The sequence below is a fragment of the Heterodontus francisci genome, chromosome 8 (assembly GCF_036365525.1).
Source record: "Heterodontus francisci isolate sHetFra1 chromosome 8, sHetFra1.hap1, whole genome shotgun sequence".
Classification (NCBI taxonomy): Eukaryota; Metazoa; Chordata; class Chondrichthyes; order Heterodontiformes; family Heterodontidae; genus Heterodontus; species Heterodontus francisci.
Window position 1 is genome coordinate 34,240,117 of NC_090378.1, and position 23,274 is coordinate 34,263,390.

At 42.1% G+C, this 23,274-nt stretch overlaps 1 protein-coding gene across 1 annotated transcript in view; it reads left to right on the forward strand.

Annotated features, from left to right (window-relative positions):
- The first annotated feature begins 7,165 nt into the window (after nt 1–7,165).
- LOC137373188 (uncharacterized) overlaps nt 7,166–23,274 on the forward strand; it is an 83,382-nt gene continuing 67,273 nt past the window's right edge. The window contains exon 1 of the mRNA XM_068038044.1: nt 7,166–7,265. Within this exon, the coding sequence (XP_067894145.1) occupies nt 7,166–7,265 (100 nt within the window). The remainder of the gene's footprint in view (nt 7,266–23,274) is intronic.

Here is a 23,274-nt window from a genome sequence, read left to right on the forward strand (position 1 = left end):
AAAAAAATGTTCCTCAAATCCCCTCTAAACCTCCTGCCCCTTACTTTAAATATATGCCCCCTGGTTATTGACCCCTCCACTAAGGGAAAAGTTTCTTCCTATCTAATCTATCAAAGCCCCTCATAATTTTGTATACCTCAACCAGGTCCCCCCTCAGTCTTCTCTGCTCTAAGGAAAACAACCCTAGCCTTTCCAGTCTCTCTTCATAGCTGAAATGCTCCAGCCCAGGCAACATCCTGGTGAATCTCCTCTGCACCCTCTCCAGTGCAATCAGATCCTTCCTATAGTGTGGTGCCCAGAACTGTACAAAGTACTCCCAGCTATGGCCTAACTAGCAATTTATACAGCTCCATCATAACCTCCCTGCTCTTATATTCTATGCCTCGGCTAATAAAGGCAAGTATCCCATATGCCTTCCTAACCACCTTATCTACCTGTGCTGCTGCCATCAGTGATCCAAGGACAAGTACACCAAGGTCCCTCTGTACTTCCTAGGGTCCTACCATCCATTGTATGTTCCCTTGCCTTGTTAGTCCTCCCAAAATGCATCACCTCACACTTCTCAGGATTAAATTCGATTTGCCACTGCTCCGCCCATTTTACCAGCCCATCTATATTGTCCTGTAATCTAAGGCTTTCCTCCTCGTTAATTACAACACCGCCAATTTTCGTGTCATCTGCAAACTTACTGATCATACCTCCTATATTCACATCTAAATCATTAATGTATACTACAAACAGCAAGGGTCCAAGCCCTAGCTGGTGATGAATCAGTATCAAGGGCGTTGAATTGTAGCATAAAAAGAAAAACTTGCAGGGCTAAGGGGAAAGAAGAGGGTCGTGGGACTAATTGAATAACTCTTTCAAAGAGTCAGTACAGGCACAACGGGCTGAATAGCCGCCTTCTGTGCAGCATGATTCTATAATTTTAAAGACATGTCCAAATAGTTTTCCTTCATAGTTCAGAACTCTTCGGTATACAATGAAAAGATTATCTTTGACCCGAGTTCAGGACTATGTGGCAAAAAAGGCATGTGATTGTAGGAAGGGTGGACTCCAGCCTCATTGACCTCATAATGAGAACCCTGGAAAAGGACTTAGTCTAGTGGCAGGCATGCCACATTTGTCAAAGTCCCTCACATGAAAATCTGGATTAAGCAATTGGTGATAAGTAAGCCTGATATTTGTCATTGAGTTTGGATGTCTAGGATTATCATGATGCTTAGTATAACACAAACAGTCCTGCTTCAGCCCCTCCATGACAATGGAAGCAGATAACTGATGCAGAAGCTCTGAGGCTTAGCACAACAATGCATTTACTGGAGGCTGGAAATGATCTCTCGAGTTTGGTGCCTCCATTGATTGGGTTGCAGAGAAGCAAGCAACTCCTTATAAAGCTCTGTACCTCCAATGGCTGGAACCACCATTGAGCAGGGTGTATTGTTTGTCCATACTGCGTTCAGAAGAATGATGGAAATGCACTTTATAGTAACTTATGCTGTTCACCATATTGATCATGAGGAGCTCCTATTACTTGCTGTGTGTCTAGCAGTCAAATCTAGAGCTGTCAGTTTCCTAATGACCAACAGTTGACTATCTTCTTTGCAGGGCTGAGGTAGGCAGGGTTTTTGCAATAAAAGTGGCTACAAGATGACACACCTGGTGATGGAAATTTGGAACCAATCAGACCTTTTTGGCAGATTTAGCAACCCAAGATCTGAGCAAAATAGGTGTATAATGTTCCAGAACTTTATTGATGATCATCTAGTCAGTCTGACTCACTCACTAATGGAACTGAGAGTGTAGACCTCTCACCGAGAACTGGGATTGTTCCTATTTAGCTCCTGAAAGCCCTGTAGGCCAAAGAGTGATCCTAGCAGTGGACAATTTAATAGGACTCTGGGAAGCTGCATGACGTTAGCTGGTTAAATGCTATCTGTATCCCTGGGCATATTCAAAAGTCTTGCATCTAAGCTCCCTATAGGTTGAGTGTATGACCACCGTTTTGCATAAGCAGAATCTCTGGAGGTGAGTGTACATTTCCTTGTTGCTTAAACTGGTGTACCCTTAAATATGATGATGGTGTGTGACACTGGCTGTTCCCACCAAAATATAGGTAGAACTGAGTTGCCTGTGGTTTCTTGACGCTATTAAAGCCCAGGACTCTTGTTCGGACACTCTTAAAGTTTTCTTTTTTGTGGGTTGGATTGGAAATAGCGGGGCGAGGGTTTGCGATCCGGTCAATTGAAAACGCAGCCAAATCCTTGAAAATTCATAGCGACGGTCAGCGGCGGGGAAATGGTTTAAAGGCTGCAAAAGAAAATACAATTCTCTGAAAATATTAAAGCACGACTTTCATTGTATTTTCTGTTTCACATTTGTAAGCTCTTCCGTTCTGGTTCGTGATTACAGTTTTCAAAAAGTATCTTGAAATGGGCCGGATACATTTATTCCAGTAAATGAACAGCGATCGTTCCTGGTAGGTGCTCCATTTCTCACTTGGTCGCCATCAGCTCTGCACGGAGTCCCCACACCTGTCCCGGTTACACTCGCTGTGCCCTGGTCTCCAGTTGGCCGAAGCCCTTTAGTTTCCACCTCGTGCCTAAACAATCTCCCTGGATTTAACAAGTCAGGATAGAGTCATACATGCGGGCTGCCCTTCCCAAGATAGGGCACACATTAATAAATATTACTTTTTTTCCCGGGTCAGGAAGGTTTCTTCACCTTCGTTGGGTTTCAGTTCAGTTTTTGAAATGCCCACTTATTTCCCCAGATTTGACGGGGCGCCTTACATTATGATGTCTGGGAATGCTCTGTTCGCAACAGGTCACCTCGTTAACGTGTAGACGAGATATGCTCATATGATTTTATTACTATTTGGGTTAGCGGGCCGCCACTGTACTGCAATATTTAGAAAGGGTCCAGTGTGAATGGTCCAGTTGGATTTGCGCTGATGTACCGGAGAACTGTTGGTCCTTGTTTGAAAACTCAGTATCAGCCATTTCCAGAGCAGGAACAGACTGCAGGTTGGGAGAGGAAATATATCCTTCTATAATCTTAGAGGGAGACCTGTTATTTTGGACGAAGGTTAGCAAAATGTGGAATTAATCGGAAGTCGTGTTCTATTCAATGGCACTAAACGAGGCCTGTACATTTTTGCATCTGGTCCGACTAGGTTTAGGGTCACAGATTTAAAGTTCTAACTTTGCCCAGCTGAAACTGGAAGTATAAAATTTTCAAACCTTCGGGTACTGTGATTTAAAAGTGAAGGAGCAGAAATAGCCATTGGATCCATGGAAGTTTATCCCTCTTTTTATATTTTTGTTTATTTTTCAACCAATTAACCCAGCCCAGTTTTATCCAGTATTTCACTAGATTTCATTTTAACTCGGAGTCCCGAATCAAAACGTTTGTCAAAAGCTTACTGAAAGTCCAAATGTACAGCACTTTAGCGAGTCCTCTATCCACTTTAACCCTGACGTCCTCAAAAGAAGTTTACACCGACTATTCTCCTAAATTTACTTTGACGCTTATTGTAGTTTCTTAAAAGTTTTTTTTAGGTAAATTTTGATATTAAGTGAACGAATGATTTCTCTGCTGCACGCATAACTGAAATGTTAGCCTGAAGTGAATGAAGCTGTTTGTGAAAACAAGTCTATCCTGTAGTCGGTGCGTGGCATTGTTCATTAATTTTTGTCTCTTTACAAAATGTAGAGATGTACAAATTTTGGACTGAAATATATTGGCGTTTGTGCCCTTAAAGAACTTATAGAAATAAGAACTTATTTTGATAACACCATCGAGCATTTCACAGCTAACGAATTTGCTTTTCAAGTGTGGTGACTCTTGATTTGTACACACACGTGGCAACTCAATTTCGCACAGCAAGATTCCACGCCTACAAATGAGCTAATGTTTGGTTAATCTGTTTTTGCTGGTGTTTGATGGATGAAGCTTTGTTAGAAACCCAAAGACTCGCACTCGTAACAACGCACTCCCAGAACTATACTTGAGCGGTAGCGTAGATAATATACTCACCTCTTAGAGCGGGGCTTGGACCCTTAACCTATTTAATCAGGCCAGAATGTTTTCCATTTCCATGTGTTGCCACATCTATACAGAGTCACGGAGATCATAGCCACCGAACAAAATCAGTAGCTTCTTGATGAATGAATCATCACATTTCAGATGGAGGGATAGGTCTGTTCCAAATGAATGGATGACATTGTTCTGCAAGGAGTATGTCTGGTATCAGAATGGAAGAATATTCTGGTCATGTATTACAGGATGTCTGCATTCCATAATTCATTCAATGATCGAATAAGGGTAATTACCCTGATCTAAATTAAAATCAACCCTTAAACGAATTCGTTTGAGCATAATAAATACATTGTCTTTCTTTCAGCAACTGTGTAAAAACAAAAGTCTACAGCTTTCGGTGTCTGAATCATAATTGTAGACATCAATTCTGAATGGGTTGTGTTCCGTATAAAGGAATACCTTGGCCTAAACAGGTGAACTATCCATTCCTGGTGGACAGACTACCAGGTTCTGAACGTTTTAGTTCAGTTTGAAGATGGACCGGGCAGGTGCCTGGATTCTGCATTGAAGGATTTTGAGGATCTGTGTACAATGCTAATAACCATGTTTTGGATGTTTCCGAATTGATGATTATTTGGATTCAGGATGGAAAGCTGCCCCGGATTTGCCAATATTTCCAGTGGGAGGACGAGGGAGGTGAGACCAGATGTCAAATGGTAGACTCGCTGGGCTATTAATCGAAACATCTTTGGCTTCTGAGCTGAGTTTTAAAAGGGATGAATTAGACTGCTGTTCAGCCAAGAAATGTGTTAAAGATTGGGTTCTGGATGATCCCGATTCCTGATGACTTAATCCGGTTATGTGTGCAGGGTTGACCGAAACTCTTGAAAGTGCGGTGTTTGGATTCTAGATATTGGACAGGGATTGTCCCAGTTCTGGACAGAGGAATAATTTAATTTTTAGTTCTGCCCTTGCCGTAGGAGTGATTGGGTTCTAGATAAAGGGAAGTCTAAGTTTTGGATCAAAATGATTAGACTTCTGAGTGGAGCATTGCACGGATGGATGCCTGTTTAGATACAACATACAAAGATGATTGGTCCTTCTCATTTTGAGTTCCTGTTGCAATTGTGGGTTGTGGATGATAGCGTGAGCATGTGTATACTTGGTTATTTTGGTTCTGCATAGAGAGAATAATTGTTCTTTATGAAAAGATTGCCCAGTCTCTGGACCAATGGAAATATGTGTCTCATCTTTATGGATAGCTGTCTGGATTGTGTGCGAGTGAAGGTATAGGGAGGTTTATACACTGAAGAGTTTCCAGGTGCGGAACTTTAAGATATTTCCAGGTAAGGTTCTAGGTTGAAGGAATTCCGGATCCAGATGGGATACTGGCCGGTTTCTTGAGATAAGAGTTTTGTTGCGGGGAAAGATTTGTTCGGTTTTCGGAGGGAGCGCGCACTCGGTCCTGAATGGCAGGGCGAGCGGGTTCTGGGCTGTTCCGGAGCAGGTGTACAGACTGGCAGAGAGCCCACTTCCATCATGTGATTCCATGAATGGAATCTGACACCGAGCAGCGGGAGGGAGATGGTTCAGGCTCGGCAGCTCAGGGATGGAGACAACCAGAGTCACCAACTCCCAGTTTAACACACCATCTCCATATCCCCCTCCCCTAAACAAAACTCCCATTTCTCATTTCTTGCCACAATGTCCCGGACAGTGGATTATCTCGGCATACGCTGCAACTGAACAGTTGACTCGGTAGTGCTCAGGGTTGACGGTTGTTGTTCAGGTCCCAGATCAACTCGGTGAGTCTCTGTGATCCCACCATCTTATTTAACTTATTCAACCATGTTTTTTTTTTACCCTCACTCTCTATTAACCTCTCCTGTGTTTGAGTAAATGAATCAAACATCATCCGCTCTCCTATTCTGGTTTGTAATTTTTTTCATAACATATAATAATGCAGGGAAACATTTGTGATGACTGGACAGGCTAAGGAAGTACCTTGCACAAGAATGTAAGAATCTGAGTAACGAAATTAGAATGAAGAAGAGTTTGGTTCGAGTAGTATTAAATGAATATACCAATGCCACGCATCGTCAATCTTTGTATCGCTTATATCTTCTTGAGTAACTGTTACATGTTTCACGAATGACAGAAAACAGCGCCAATTTGTTTCATCTATCGTTTCACTATTCCTCCAAATACTAACTAGCACTTTGCCTGACGGTAATTATTAAATATGTATTTCAAATTCGCGATGTACAAACCAGATTAGTTTTTTTGCAGCTTGGCACAAATTATGTCCCGAAACGTATTCAAGTAATATCATCATATTTACTCTTCAAATTCAACTAAACCAAAGCAAAGAATCACAAACTCAAGCTGATATCGAAGCTGTCGGTGGCTGGAGGTATTTGATTACTAGTTTTGTTTTGCTGCAGCGGACGAACACACGCACACTATTTCTCTAAATCCAAACACTCAATCTTTCACTCACTCTCAGGCGCGCGCACACACTTTCAACTCACACACAAACACTTCCTCACACTTGCATGGATTATTTAGAAACTGCATTCGGTGCATTTGTTTCCAGGGAATCATGTGTATGCGCTCGCAGCTGAAGAAAGGAAAAGTCACCGTGTCCACTTCTAACTCTTTACTGTCCACCTTTGAAAGGGTAAATCAAGGCGGTCGGACAGCCCTTGTGCTGTTTTGTGTGTGTGTGTGGGGGTGGGGGGGGGGTCTCTTGGTTTTCAGGGTGCAGCCTTTTTGGGGAAATTCCTGTTATATTTTTGGGTGCCTTGGTCGCTGATCTGGTAGGTGTGATTCCTGAGATCGAGGGTTTGGGACTGCTGCGTTCCTTGGTTTTGTACATTAAAAAAGAACACTCGTGTTTCGAACAGGACCGAGAGGCGAGCTCCAGGAAGTGGCTGCAGAGACTTTTGGAAAGGAGTCCAACAGCATGTTGCAGAGCAGAGGGTGGCGCTTTCGCAGAAACGCTAAACCCAAACTGAGCATCGAATCTATACCCTGAGAGCAGCCCAGGAGATTTCTCACCCTCGCCGCTTCGACCAGAGGCAGGAAATGTCCAATTAGCTGGGGATTTAAACACAGACGCATCATGAGTTGCAAGGGGCGACGAGTTCTACCAGTGCGCAGGAGGAGCGCCTGCGGCCGGCCCAGAGTCCAAGCAGCTGGGTTTGGAAGGCAGACAGTGGACGGTAAGTTTAACAATCCTACCGCTATCAATTATGGTTACAATATATATATATGTGTGGCCCATATAATTATGTATTAACACGCAGAAATCTGATTAATGGAAAGCCGGGTTGATCGAATACATGCAGAACTGTAGGTCTCACTCTTTCCAAATGTGACCATTAATTCTTTAATATATTTTGATATCCCCACGGATCTAACGGATGATCAGGGGATTCCTGGTACTTTGTGGTCAGTAGTGGGCGACAGAGTGTCACTGTCACTCAAGTTAAGGTCTGTAAGGCTGAGTAGTTCCGACAGAAACCCAACGTAATGTTGGTTGACACATCATTCTTGTGACAGCTCGCGCGTTCAATTCTCGCCAGATGCTATTAGTTTTATGATAGACTCATAGACTTGTAAAGGCGCGATACCTTTATATGTATTTTTATCATCTGTAAGTGACGTTTTAATGCAAAATTCCCCTTGTGACTGAGGGCGGGCACCTGAAGGGACAATGCTACAGTGAAACAAGACGCCTGGGAGAAATGTGCCCAACTGTGTCAAATGTTAACATGCTTTTGGCTATCTCAGAACGGTTCGTGAGCTGGCAATGAGGGCTAGGTTGGTAAGAAGTACTGATCCGTGGTATTCTGCTAATTTGCCCACTCCTACAGCATGTTGCAGAGCAGAGGGTGGCGCTTTCGCAGAAACGCTAAACCCAAACTGAGCACCGAATGTGTTCTCTTGAGCAATAAAATTATTTCACTCTGGTACGTCCTTTATCAGGGTCCATTTACCTTTGTGTTCGATCCACGGTACGAATGGAGGCTGCTGCCCTGCTAATTGTACGCTATGGCTGGCTTTTTTTTTCTCATAAGTGTGAAACGTCATTAACTCATGAATACTGCAGGGGCGAATGGTGCATGAAAAAGGGTTCTCATGCGTGAAAGAGTGCATGTCACATTGCCTGGTGGGTGAGATGCTGCATTTATTCTGAATGCCATTGTTACAGATATATTTTACACTACTGTAAATGTAAATCCCTGACCCATGTGGAATCAGATACATGCACACAAATACACAACATTATATGTTGAGTAAAGAGCTTTGTAATTGAGTATAATGTATGGATGATAGAACTGAAATAATGTATATGGTGGATACATAGGCAAAGCATTTCTAGGCAAGCAGAGGAAGTTGGAACATTAGAATGAAACCCATTAATTATATAAATTGAGGTATCATCAAGATCTATAGGAAATAATTGAATTTTTTGAAAGTAATGTACTAGTTGGAGAAAAGGCAGAAGTTTCTTGCCTATATATGATCTCTTGGCTGTTCTGTGTACTGTAATACTGATGAACTAGTTTTTGAAATTAAAACAAGGCAAACTTTAAAGTATACTTGGTGGTTAAGGCTCAGACCAATCTAATACATAAAGCTGCAAATGTATTTTGGCAAGCATTGGATTACGCTCAATAAATGAATTGAATGTGGATTTGATCATTGTATAAACTTTTCTGGTAGAACAATTAATCAGACATTCAGTCCCATGAGTTACGCACTTTCCAGTCTATCATAAGGTATGACTGCAATATTGTTTATACAACATGTGCTGGGTGTACAAATTATGTGGTTTAAAAAAATGTAACTCGCGTTCCATTGTGTCAATAGTGAATTAAACATTTAATTTGAAAGGAAGCATGAATAGGTGTATAATATGAATGCTCATCAAATTATACAAAGGCAGCAACATGGAAAATTGTTATAATCAATGTATAGAGTGTACTTACCTTTCACATTTTCCTTCTAATGTAATGCTCAGCCCATAGTTTTTTTATTTCCTCATGAATGTATCTGCTTTTTGACAGGCTACTACTGAGTGCCACACTTGGTGTCAGTCTGCTCCATAAGTTTAAAGAATTAAAATTAACCCACACTCACCCAATTGTGGGATGGTGCTTTTTGTTGAGGACAAAACTTTTTAAAGTTTATTTTCAATCCTTCCCCATCAGGTCTCCTTGTATCATGGATCATTGTGATCTATATAGATGTTCAGGGATCAAAACTTGCATCTTGCCACTCTACTAACACAGTGCATTGGAGTTTAAACATGTTGTATGACTGCATGTTCTTCTTCAGAACGTATTGCTCAGAACTGTGAGAAAAGCCGTTATAATTCTCTCACAATTTCTTCAGTCTTTGGATACATTTCCCTCCACCACCCCCTTCCCTACTGAGCACACGCTATCTTTTTCCTCCCATTTCCTGTTTGAATAGAAGTAGCTTATTGCCTGTGTTCTATTTTGGAATTGAGAATTTACTTGTGAGCAGTCAAATTCAAATTGTCACGCCAAGACCAACAATTGTATTCCTATTGCTTCTAACCAGTACCAGTAACTATCAAATAAGTGAAAATCCTATCCCAGTCAGGCCTATTCTTTTCAGGATTCTGGGATAAATGGCTGGGATGAACTTTTCTGTTCCCTCACAATTGAGTCACTGTAAAGAGCAACATGATTCATAATACTGCTTTGTTGTTCTCTGCTGGGCTGCGTTGCCTTGTTCTTAATTGCAGCAACAATGGTGCTGTATAGTTACTTATATTCCATTTGGAAGAGATACACTATTATGTCTACTCTTAAGAAACGTTTTCTTAACATGGGAGTTGGAGATACAAGACTGATCTTCATTCTTAAATTGTGTGGTATTGTGACTATTAAGCATGTGAAGCAGCTCTGTTGCTCTGTACGAACTATTAATCACAAGAGCCGTGCCTCATACAGCAATCAGGTAGCATCTATTCAGAACAAATGCTATTCTAGTCACAATACTTTTCATATTTTAGTTCACTGTCAATTGACAATGATGTTACCAGGGATGAGGGGCTCCAGCTCTAACGATAAACTAGGACTTTTCCACTAGAGCTGGGAAGGTTTGTTGGAGGGGGGGGGGGGGGGGTGGGGGGGGGGGGCTGGCGGCGGGTGGTGAGAACCTGACAGAGGTCTTCAAGATTATGAAGTCTTCTGATAAGGTAAATAGTGATATTATTATTTCCACTGGTCAGAGAAAGCGAAAGTGCACAATTAAAATAATCACAAAAGGAATTAAAGGGAAGCTTAGAAAAATATTCCTTACACAAGTGATTAGATTGTGTAATTCCCTATGAAGAGTTTTTACATTCTTTTAAAAGAGAGTTAAGTAACTTAATGAAATCTAAGCATATGAAAAATGAATGGCGGAGTGATATTATCTTAAAGTGAAAGCATTGGCGCAAACTTGATGGTCCCAATGGCTGTTTTTCCGCTATGAGATGCTAAGATATATATCTTCCATCTAACATATATCCAACACGCTGCAGGCATCATAATGCACTTTGCTAATAAAAAAGTCATCCATTTCACTTTGGGTTTATCTGAGCTGATGCCAGAAATTTACAGGCAGCTACAAACAGCCTCCAACTAACCTCGGGTGTTTAAATGTAGCCACAATTACATGCAATACGGTCCTGCCATATGCTGCAGACGTCAGGCTACACAAAAGCATTCCCACATAAATCCGCTGCTCTCCAAAAAGTTTAATACCCAGTAAGTGAAAATAGACGAATCTTAATATATCTATTCCTAAACAAACTCTTAGATTTATTAATTTCAAAACAGAAATTTCCACTTAGAGTTGAAGATACAGTTAGGAAAACTGAATTGCCTCCTCACTCCATATGATAGTACGTTTAACAGCGAGCAGTTGAACCATACAGAACGGCAAGGTTCCAGGTTCAATCGCCGCCTTATGCTGAATTCGGTAATTTCAAGCAGACTGGCGGGAAAGGTGCTACAATTGACCTCAGTGCCCCTCGACTATGTTGGGGGAAATTGACCAGGGTTCCGGAGCACTATCCAACATCCTTGCTGGAAACGCGCGTGTGGAGACCAGGCTCAGCTGTAATTTCCCGTCTTCATGTTGCAATAGCATGCTGACGCTCGATGTAAAGACGCAAATGCGAATGATGTCCAGATAATTGAGGTGTTGGCTGGGACCGGAGCGAGGGGGAAAAAATGGAGAAAAGATGAGGGAAAAATACAATTTTTCGAAATTAAATAAAAAGTCTTCACAGCAAAAGACCTTTCGCGCGCGTTTACAAGGAATGTGAACCATTCGCAAGTTCACAGCCAGCCACATGCGTTTTAACAGAGACAAGGCGTCAACAGTTAAATCAACACCTCCACGGTTCAGTCAAGTGAATCCGTTCACACCCAGTCGCAAGAATGCCGTCTCACAATGGGAAATTTACAGAAGTACCTCTCCAATCTGACAGCATCACTTCAGTTATGGGTGATCAAGCCCCAGCCCTGCAGTTTTGGAATGAGAGAAAATATATTTTATTAGCGGAGCAAAGCAATAAAATAAACTCACATTATGCCTTTCACGGCTTTACAGTCAATGAGGTACTTTCGAAGTGCTATTGTTATCAGTACCTTGCTCTATGGCAGCGAGGCCCGGACAACGTAGGTCAGCCAAGAGCGACGTCTCAATTCATTCCATCTTCGCTGCCTCCAGAGAATCCTTGGCATCAGGTGACAGTACCGTATCTCCAATGCAGAAGTCCTCGAGGTGGCCAACATCCCCAGCATATATACCCTACTGAGCCAGCGGAGCTTGAGATGGCTTGGCCATGTGAGCCGCATGGAAGATGGCAGGATCCCCAAGGACACATTGTACAGTCAGCTTGTCACTGGTATCAGACCATGTCTCCGCTTTAAAGATGTCTGCAAATGCGACATGAAGTCCTGTGGCATTGATCACAAGTCGTGGGAGTCAGTTGCCAGTGATCGCCAGAGCTGGCGGACAGTCATAAAAGGATGGGGCTAAATTGTGGCGAGTCAAAGAGACTTAGCAGTTGGCAGGAAAAAAGACAGAAGCGCAAGGGGAGAGCCAACTGTGTAACAGCCCCGACAACCAATTTTAGCTGCAGCACCTGTGGAAGAGTCTGTCACTCTAGCATTGGCCTTTATAGTCACTCCAGGTGCTGCTTCACAAACCACTGACCACCTCCAGGCACTTACCCATCGTCTCTCGAGACAAGGAGGCCAAAGAAGAAGAAGATTGTAATGTAGGCAACACGATTTTCACACAGCAAGCTCCCACAAACACCAATGTGATGGCGGCAGATAATTAATGGCCCAGATTTTGTGATAGTAATAATGATGGTGAAGCTGACAGCAACTTCTGGAGTCTGCACATGCAAAGTTAAACATGGAAATCCAAAAGTTGCTGTCAGGGATTCTACACTTCTCCAGAGGGTGCGCTGTTGAAGTCCCCACAGACTGCAATCAATTAGAAATCACTGAACTAATGAGAACTTGGCTTTTTGCATTATTAGTGCTGCTACAAAAACCCTTGAAAAAGGTCACATCTTGTTGAATGAGGTGTAACTGGGTTTTTATAGGGTACTAAGTTCAGGGGAGTCCAGGACCAGGGGTCACAGTCTAAGGATAAGGGGTAAGCCATGTAGGACTCAGATGAGGAGAGATTTCTTCACCCAGAGAGTGGTGAAACTTTTGAATTCTCGACCACGGAAAGCAGTTGAGGCCAAATCATTAAATATATTCAAGAGAAAGTTAGATATAGTTCTTAGGGCTAATGGGATCAAGGGATACAGGGAGAAAGCGGGAACAGGTTACTGAGTTTGGATGACCAGCCGTCATCGTATTGAATGGTGGAGCAGGCTCGAAGGGCCGAATGGCCTACTCTTGCTCCTTTTTTTATAATTACTGCTGAACAGGCTCGCTGTGCCTGAAAAATGTATTTTATGCTTGTGGATGTCAAATTTCTCTGCTATAAAATTCAAATTTAAAAAAATATTTTGATATTTCAATTTCTACTCTAATTCCATTTGTCTGTTCCAATCATTTATTTTGCACCCAAGAAGTTTTAATTAAAAGTGAAAAATTCAGTGCATTTTAGTTCCGGTTTTCTGTCTGTAAGAATACTTCAATGTAATTGGCTGCTTATTCTGCAGGATGACATCACTGTTGCTAGATACCTAAACATTCCTTTGACTTGGAGCCAGATTTAAACTGATATTGGGAAAGGGGAAATCCATCCCACAGAGATCGCTAGATATTTGTAGACAGCTTTATTCAAGGTCAGCGTGAGCATCGTTGCTTTGCTGCTGACTGCAAAATCCGGGGAAATCTGTTTTTGTGATGTTGATTGAGGGATAAATATTGGTCAGGTTACTTTTTTTTATTCATTCATGGGATTTGAGCGTCGCTGGCTAGGCCAGCATTTATTGCCCATCCCTAATTGCCCTCGAGAAGGTGGTGGTGAGCTGCCTTCTTGAACCCACAGTACTGTTAGGAAGGGAGTTCCAGGATTTTGACCCAGTGACAGTGAAGGAACGGCGATATATTCCAAGTCAGCATGGTGTGTGACTTGGAGGGGAACTTGCAGGTGGCGGTGTTCCCATGCATTTGCTGCCCTTGTCCTTCTAGGTGGTAGAGGTTGTGGGTTTGGAAGGTGCTGTCTAAGAAGCCTTGGTGTGTTGTTGCACTGCATCTTGTAAGTGGTACACACTGCTGCCACTGTGCGACTAGTGGAGGGAGTGAATATTTGTTGATGGGGTGCCAATCAAGCGGGCTGCTTTGTCCTGGACGGTGTTGAGCTTCTTGAGTGTTGTTGGAGCTGCACCCATCCAGGCAAGCGGAGAGTATTCCAACACACTCCTGACTTGTGCCTTGTAGATGATGGGCAGGCTTTGGGGAGTCAAGAGGTGAGTCACTCGCCGTAGTATTCCTAACCTCTGACCTGCTCTTGTAGCCACGGTATTTATATGGCTGGTTCAGTTCAGTTTCTGGTCAATGGTAACTCCCAGGATGTTGATAGTGGGGGATTCAGTGATCGTAATGCCATTGAATGTCAAGGGGAGATGGTTAGATTCTCTCTTGTTGGAGATGGTCATTGCCTGGCCCCAGCCTGGATATTGCCCAAGTCTTGCAGCATTTCTACACTTCAATCATCAGCAAACATCCCCCCTTCTGACTTTATGATTGAAGAAAGGTCATTGATGAAGCAGCTGAAGATGGTTGGGCCTAGGACACTACCCTGAGGAACTCCTGCAGTGATGACCTGGAGCTGAGATGATTGACCCTCAACAACAACCATCTTCCTTTGTGCTACATATGACTCCAACCAGCGGAGAGTTTCCCCCGATTCCAATGGGAATTGAATGGCTCCTTGTTGCCATACTCGGTTAAATGCTGCCTTGATGTCAAGGGCAGTCACTCTCACCTCACCTAGGGATAACTGCTCTTCTTTGAAATAGTGCCACGGGATCTGATATGTCCAGCTGACAGAGCAGCCAGGCCTTGGTTTAATGTCTTATTCAAAAGAACATATCAACAAATTAGGTACAAAATCTCCACTCTGCCTGTAGTAGGAGAGCACTCAATGAAAAAAAAAGGCCCACCAAATAACAGTTTCTAATAATATCTTTTCTTACAATATTTTACAATTGCCTTCACAACAATTCTGCTTAACTTTATTATCTATGCAGGTAAATAGATGGAGACTGAAAGAACAATGGGGGAGAAAAAAGGAGAGCAGGAAAACATTAGGTGTTTCAGTGTGTAAGCCAAAGGCTTTATGCTGTACAGATTCCTCTATCTGCCTTGTCTCTTTGCACACTTAAATCTGCCCCATTTACAAAGTGCAGCAACATCATCAATCAACAACTTGTATTTATAAAGTGCTTATAACGCAGTAAAGCATCAGATGAACAACTCTGTACATGCAATCTTGTGCTCCTGCAGTTGTTTAAAAGGTCTGGATCATGACTTTCATTTTCAGCTGGATTCCATCTAGACGAGCAATATAAAAAACTGACCTTCACAGATTGGCTGAGCCAGAAAATTGATTGCTGATGGTGGCTTACATTGACTGTGACAGCAATTTATCTAGCTGGCTCAATTCTTTTACCTTTGCTGGTGCAGAGGATAAACACCTCCTTGAGGCAGTGCTACATGGCACTACAATCAGCAATAGTGTCAACCTTGGTTCAATGGTAGCACTCTCACTGAGTCAGAAAGTTGTGGGTTGGAGCTCCACTCTAGCTACTTAAACACATAATCTCGGCTCATACTTTGGTGCACTACTGAGTGAATCCTGCATTGTCAGAAGGGCCGCTTTCGTGATGAGACACTAAACCAGGGCTCTGCTCACCTAGTCAGGTGGGTATAAAAGATCCTAAGGTACTGTTCAAAGACGAGCAGGGGAGTTTTCTCGTGTCCTGGTCAACACTTACTCTTCGAGCAACACCACTAAAACAGATTAACTGGTGATTTGTTTCATTGCTAATTGTGGGACCTTGCTGTTTGCAAATTGACTGCCATGTTTGTTGACATAACAGCAGTGACTGCAATTCCAAAAGCAATTCATTGGTTACAAAGTGAAGATATGAAAGGTACTATATAAATGCAAGTTTATTTGTTCTTCTTTCTAGCAGACTGCCTCATCTAAATTACAGAATGACCTCAGTTGGGGTGGTCCTCGTGGCAGTCCTGTTGTGCAAATAAAGGATAAAATAGTCGGTCAGAATAAAATCAATAAATGAAATGCTATGAAATACTATGCACAGCGGTTACACTATACTTGGAATATTGATCAGGGATTTCCTTGAAGCTGCTCCCACTCTGCTGCCGCCATAACTTTGCTAGAAGTGCAGTGGAAACCCTGTTTATGTGTATAAATTAGGTTTTCGCTGCTTTTGTCAGTGATGCTGTAGGAACATAGGTGCAGGCGTAGGCCATTCAGCCCATTGAGCCTGCTCCGCCATTCGGTATGATCATGGCTGATCCTCCACTTCAATGCCTTTTTCCCACACTTCCCATATTCCTTTATGTCATTGGTATTTAGAAACCTTTCAGAAAATTGGCAGCCATTGTGCATAACTTTAGACATCTTATCTGCAAAGGCACATTTGTGGGTTGGATAAAGTTTCAGATTTTGATTTCATTGCAGAAAAGATTGTGGGTATGAGCTTCATAACTTAAAAAACTAAAAGGCATAGATGATGCAGATGTAAGCTGCTTATATGACTTAGACTATAAACCCGGAGCTAAAGGACACTGGTTTAAAATTAATACGCCTCAATTGTGGGACTAAGGATTAGAAAAAGTTTTTCGCAAACCTGTGGCTATCTAGAGTAAATAATAAGCAGTAGTTGAAGCATATTGATTAACTCCGTTAAAGATGGAGTTAGATAAATCCATTTGGAAATGTAACAAGAAGTTATAGAGATAGATATGCACTGAGCTGATCATATACTCTACAGGATACAATGGTTCATGTGATACTGGGGGCACATATAGCTTTGTTTAATTGTTGGTTTGTGGAAATGTGAGGATGAATAAAGTATTTGCAGTATGAATAAAATATAGAACAGTGCTGAGACTAGAAATCAAACAAAAATAGAGAAAACTGGAAACATTCAGCAGTCTGTGGAGAGAATAGACAAAACATTTTGGGTACGGATGCTTCCTCAGAATTGAATATTGCAGATGAACAGCATTTAAAATGGAACAGAACTATGGGGAGGGGGAAAACACACCCATCTACATGCACAGGAAAAGAAATACCAGTGTGACAAACCACAGATTTCTCTGAGGAAGTAACAGGCAGCAGCGATGGGGGAAATGCCGTGTACATGGACTTCAGCAAAGCCTTTGACAAGGTGCACATGGAAGACTATTAGAGAAGAACCGGTTATGGAATTTGGAAAAGATAGTAAACTGGATTTAGAAAACAGGGTAGAAGTTAAGGGCAGCTTTTCTGAGTGGTGGGATGTGGGTAGGGGTATCCTGCAGGATTCGGTTCTGGGACACTTCTGTTTGCTGTGTAAATCACTGAATTGGAAATAGGCTTAGAAGTGTGTTGAAATTTGCAGGATATCAAAATAGGAGATATAGTTTATTCTTTAGACAATCAAGGGAAGTTGCAATGACATATTGATTAAAATGGCTAAAAAGTGGCAGATGGAATTCAATGTCAATAAGTGTGAAACACTTTAGCACAAAATAAACAATAATACTCTAAATGGAAGTAAAATCGGTGCTGAGCAAGAGCAGATGATTTTGGGTACTATTCACAAATATTTAAGGCAGCACCGCAGATTGATAGCATTGTTTAAATAAAACAGCTGATTGTATTCTAGGTTTTAGGTCAAGAGGTATAGAATATAAAGCCAAGAGATATTGCTGATCCAAAATAAAATCTTAATAAGAATACTGTTAGTGCACTGTGTGCAGTATTGGACTCCAGGCTATAGGAAGTATCTTGAGGATTTACAGAAGATGCAACACAGATTCATTGTTACGGTGCCTGGTATGAGGAAATGAAAACATGAAGACATTTTATGAAACTATAGACCTTGGACGTATCAGTGCAGCCAATACGCACTATTATCACACAGCAAAATTGGGAAGAAGTTGTGAGTCCCCATTTAACCACTGCCCTCCTGGTATTCTGACCTACAACATAAAAATGATAAAAAGCAAGAATGAAACTACTCCACGAAGACCCTTGAGTTTGCATTTGATTATGCTTCTGAGCTAAGAAGGGAATCTTCACATTACAAGAAAGTAGAGGGAAAGGGTTGGGAGAAGTTTGCAATTCAGACCTTTGAAACAACTAGAAGAAAAGGGGAACTAGAACTCAGGATTACCAAATAAGGAAATATAGACAAATCATCCTGGGTCACTTTTCAGCTCCTCTGGTGACAGAGCAAAGAGAAGGATCCTGGAAGTGGATTGCTTTGCTGCACATCAGTCTCTGCCAGGGAATGGCAAGAATGGCACAAATTTGGAGAGATATTTACTTTTTAATTCCGAGGGTAAGTTGGAACTAGTTTATTCAACGCAATATACAATAAATTAACAATAGAAACAGTGTACTTCTTCCTGCACAATTGATTATTAGAAAAATGGAGTTGGCCTTAATACTAGCACTCTGCTGGATTTCACAATTGAGAACGTGGGCAATCAGTTTGCTCCTAGGGTTTTTCTGTTCCATTGCTAAGAGACACAAATTGTACAGGAGCATTTTAAGTTGACTTGTTTTCTGATTTACTTTTCAGCTCTCACTTTTTCCGAATAATACTTTCCTTTGCTCAGCAATTCCCTTCAAACCCTGCTCTATTAAAAACATATGTCATTCAATCAAGCTTCAGGCATCATACTTTGTCAAATTTTGTGTCACACATTAATTTCCCTAGCAACATAAAATACCCTTTAATTGACCGCAGGATATTCCTATCTAAACAAATAGGATCTTGTGGTCTTAAAGAGACAGGCTAAGTTATACATAGCAACAGAATAATACATGTGCATTACATGATGTGATGTTGTCTTCATATAAGAGCGTAACAACATCATGGGGGTTAAGTTCACTCCTGGAAGTCCTCGGCTTAATTTTCTGAACTATATCCGGTTGTATTGTAAAAAAGTCCAACTCAAAACATTGTTTTTTTTTCATGATAATTAAGCTAGCGACATTTTGCTTTTTTCTACCTATCTTCCTGGTAGTAAAGATCCTTGGTGTGGCACAATACTTGAAGAACTTTATTGCAACAGTGTTTTGTAGCCAGTACTCCGGCTAATGCATCTAGGGTCATCAGTACACCAACATAACAGGAAAGAAAAAACAAGGCCTTTCAGCCCATACAGCTTATCTTTATGTAGGTCCATTTACCGGACTGAATTAGATCAGTTGCATTTGTCTCTTGCACTGATACCAAACCATTATCCATTTTGTGTTGTGAATTTATTCATTTCTTTTCTGAATGTTTCAGTTAAGTATCTGAACTTTACAAAGTGGCAATTTATTTCATAAGTTAATTTTTACATTTATCTTAAGGTCTCCTGATCTATAAGGCCTGCTTTTCTGGTTCAGGACATTTCCCTATTCATTAATTTCATTTGGATTTTATGAGCTTCTGAGCTGGACTTTTCCATACATTCATGAGCACAGCTAAGAATAGAATGGGGAAGGAATCTATGAATAAAATATTTTAGTTTTTTTTAAATATTAAAAGGGAAATTAAATCCTTTTATCAACGGTATTGAAAGTTCATCTGGGCAAGGTGCACATCTAATGCAGCAATGGTTATATAAGAACATTGTACACATACAAAGGATTAATATATTTGAAGTTGAATGCCTTTTTTATTGATTTTAGATTCATAAATTCCTGACGATAAGAAATGATTATATTCATAAAAGTTGTGGTAAAATTTTGGTTGCTTATAGCTGTAAAACCAAACAGTTATGGCTGCACTCTCTATTGGCAACAGCTGGGGAAGATCTTCTTTATACTCATGATATTGCAAAGCAATTTATAAAAGGAAGAGTTTACAGTATGAGTACACTTTGCACCTGAAGGTAATTTTGTCTGTGCTAAATAAGGCACTTGGGCCAGGAGAACTTTTCAAAAGCCAGCTATGTGTTAATCAATGAAACAGTCCCTTCTTGTCCATTAATGCTATGACAATCTTGATCTAACATCATTTCCACACAACATGCTTTATAAAATGCACATGCCAGTGGAAAAACTTGAAAGTGAAAGTCCACAAACCTAAAAAAGGCAGACCATCACTATGAGAAGGAATATAAATAACTGGGAGTGAGCGCAAACCTGAAATTGGGCTCTTTGGGTTCAGATGGCATTGATAAATCTCTTGATTCTTTGTCATTCATGACGTGATCTGAACTCCTTGTGTGATTATGCTGCGCTCTTAGGCATCCACGATTTTCTGTCGAATGATGAATGTTTAGGCCTGGAACAAGTTCTCAAACATTTCTATTTTATTGCAATATTATTACTGTAGGTCCCTGTTCTTACCCCAGCGTTGATAGTGTCATCTCTCCCTCCCACTATAGAATTGGCCAGCTGATGCCTCATGGTTCATTAGTGTGGTGGTGGGATAAAGTCTTCCAAGACATGATCAGAGCAGAGGTAAGCACCTGAAGCTCCCCTTATAAACTTTGAAAATAATGTCCTTCATACGGAAACAGACAGTTAAAGGATAGATTTGTAGAGCACTGGGTATGAATCCATCTAAAACGCACAAGCATTGTCTCTATGTCAACTATAATGGTCTAAAAAGGAATAGGTTTGGGCACTTAGAGCCTTTTTTTTTGGTGAGCGTGAATGTGTAGCACAGAACTGCTCACAGTGTGGCAGCAATCGACATGCAATTGGTAGTCTTCATCAGATAAGCCACAGAATTTATTGTTTGGGAAATGGGAATATCAGACTGGCTGTATGAAGAAGCAGTCTTCTGTGCTTAAGGTACCTTGTTGGGACAGAGTTCAGGGACCATTCCTTTATGTGTGCCTGTGATAAATCTGACCCAAAAGCACTTGATGATCAGATAGTTTTGAAAAATAGGATGATAATACAAGATCATTACTGTAAAGCAGCAATCACTTTATATTGTAACTCGTTATTTCCAAGTGTACCAAGTAACCATTTTTTTTACTGTAACAGACTAGGGCTGGAATTTTACGCCCCCCCCCCACCCCGGGAACAGGCTGGGAGGTTGGGGAGGGGGGAGGGTGTAAAATAAACTGGGTGGTAGGTGAGGGGGCACTGAGCCTGTCGCCTACCCACCCCTGCTGCTGCTTTTCCAGTGGTGGGGGAGGTGGAAAACAGCCCACCTGCCCTCGGCCAATTGAGGCCCTTAAATGGCCAATTAATTGCCCCTTAAGGGCCTCCTCTTACTGCTGCTGCTATTTTACCAGAAGCAGATGGGCACTTCAACACCTGAGGAGGTCATCCAGTAAATCTGGTGGCCTTCTTGCAGTCTAGGTTGGGATGCCTCCTGATCGGGCACCCTGTGCTGCACAGAGGGACACCCAGCAGCACGGGCTGCCCTGCTAAAACTACCCCCGTGGCCTGCTCTCCAACTCTCAACCCCTCTCCGGGACCCAGCTGATTGTCCTGACAAGGCTCGAACCCCACTTACCTTCCTGAAGGGCGACGCCCATTGTCCTCTTCTTGTTGGGTGCAGTCCAGCAGTGGCCACCGCTCCCAGTGGCGCTGCTGAGACTGAGGAGCTGCTGGCTCTCTGGCCAGCAGCTCTTGGAGGCGGGACATCTTGCCTCAGAGGGACGGAAGTCCCGACTGAGGCCAATTGAGGGCCCGGGCCATGCAAAATTGCAGCGTGGCAGAGGCGAGCTCTCCCCTGACTTTTTAGCCGATACATCACCACATTGTAAAATTCGGGCCTAGGAAATGAGCAAAGCAGTACTTGAAATTGTTACTATGACAGGCCTGGGGACGGAAAGAACAGTAACCCAAGATTGTTAGAGTAAATAAGTCCATACCTAACCACAGATGAGAAAGAAATGCATGCATTTAAATGATGACAGATCTCAGCAACATCTTGAAGCATTTCTCATACAATGGATTACTTTGAAGTGGGCTGACTTTTCTTATGTAGGTAAACATGTTAGTCATTTACCACACAACAAATTTCCACAAACACCATGTGTTGAATGACCATTTAATCAATTTCTGGTGATTTTTACTTAATGGGTTAAGGTTGGCCAGGGTACTGAGGAGTTTTCTGCTCTTCAAATAGTACCATTAAATCTTTAACGTCCATGGAAACTGCTGGAGCAGGCAGAAGACATTACAGTCTACTATCTTATTCAAAATACTGGCACTCCCTCAGTACAGCACTCGAGCTTCAGTCCAGATTAAGTGCTCAGGTCCCAGAGTGGAGCTTGTACCCTCATCCTTCTGACTCGGAAAGGTGGTCGGATTGACATCTTTCTACGTACATGTTGGTCTCTGTGTTTATATAATGAGGCTGTTCATTTGAGGAGTTCTTCCCATGGGTTGTCCAGGAAGCTTTCCATCCTGAGCTTTTGTGGCTCATACTCATGTACTTTTCAGGTCAGATTCAAATTTTAGATAAAGTGGAGGGAAGGAGTATCCAATTCCAGAATTAAAATGAATCTGGATAATCTTCCCTAATTTACCTTTACTCTTTTTTATTAGAATTAGAACATTACAGCGCAGTACAGGCCCTTCGGCCCTCGATGTTGCGCCGACCTGTGAAACCATCTGACCTACACTATTCCATTTTCATCCATATGTCTATCCAATGACCACTTAAATGCCCTTAAAGTTGGCGAGTCTACTATTGTTGCAGGCAGGGCGTTCCACGCCCCTACTACTCTCTGAGTAAAGAAACTACCTCTGACATCTGTCCTATATCTCTCACCCCTCAACTTAAAGCTATGTCCCCTCGTGTTTGCCATCACCATCCGAGGAAAAAGACTCTCACTATCCACCCTATCGAACCCTCTGATTATCTTATATGTCTCTATTAAGTCACCTCTCCTCCTCCTTCTCTCCAACGAAAACAACCTCAAGTCCCTCAGCCTTTCCTCGTAAGACCTTCCCTCCATACCAGGCAACATCCTAGTAAATCTCCTCTGCACCCTTTCCATAGCTTCCACATCCTTCCTATAATGCGGTGACCAGAACTGCACGCAATACTCCAGGTGCGGTCTCACCAGAGTTTTGTACAGCTGCAGCATGACCTCGTGGCTCCGAAACTCGATCCCCCTACTAATAAAAGCTAACACACCATATGCCTTCTTAACAGCCCTATTAACCTGGGTAACGACCTTCAGGGATTTATGCACCCGGACACCAAGATCTCTCTGTTCATCTACACTACCAAGAATCTTCCCATGAGCCCAGTATTCTGCATTCCTGTTACTCCTTCCAAAGTGAATCACCTCGCACTTTTCCGCATTAAACTCCATTTGCCATCTCTCAGCCCAGCTCTGCAGCCTATCTATGTCCCTCTGTACCCTACAACATCCTTTGGCACTATCCACAACTCCACCGACCTTAGTGTCATCCGCAAATTTACTAACCCACCCTTCTACACCCTCTTCCAGGTCATTTATAAAAATGACAAACAGCAGTGGCCCCAAAACAGATCCTTGCGGTACA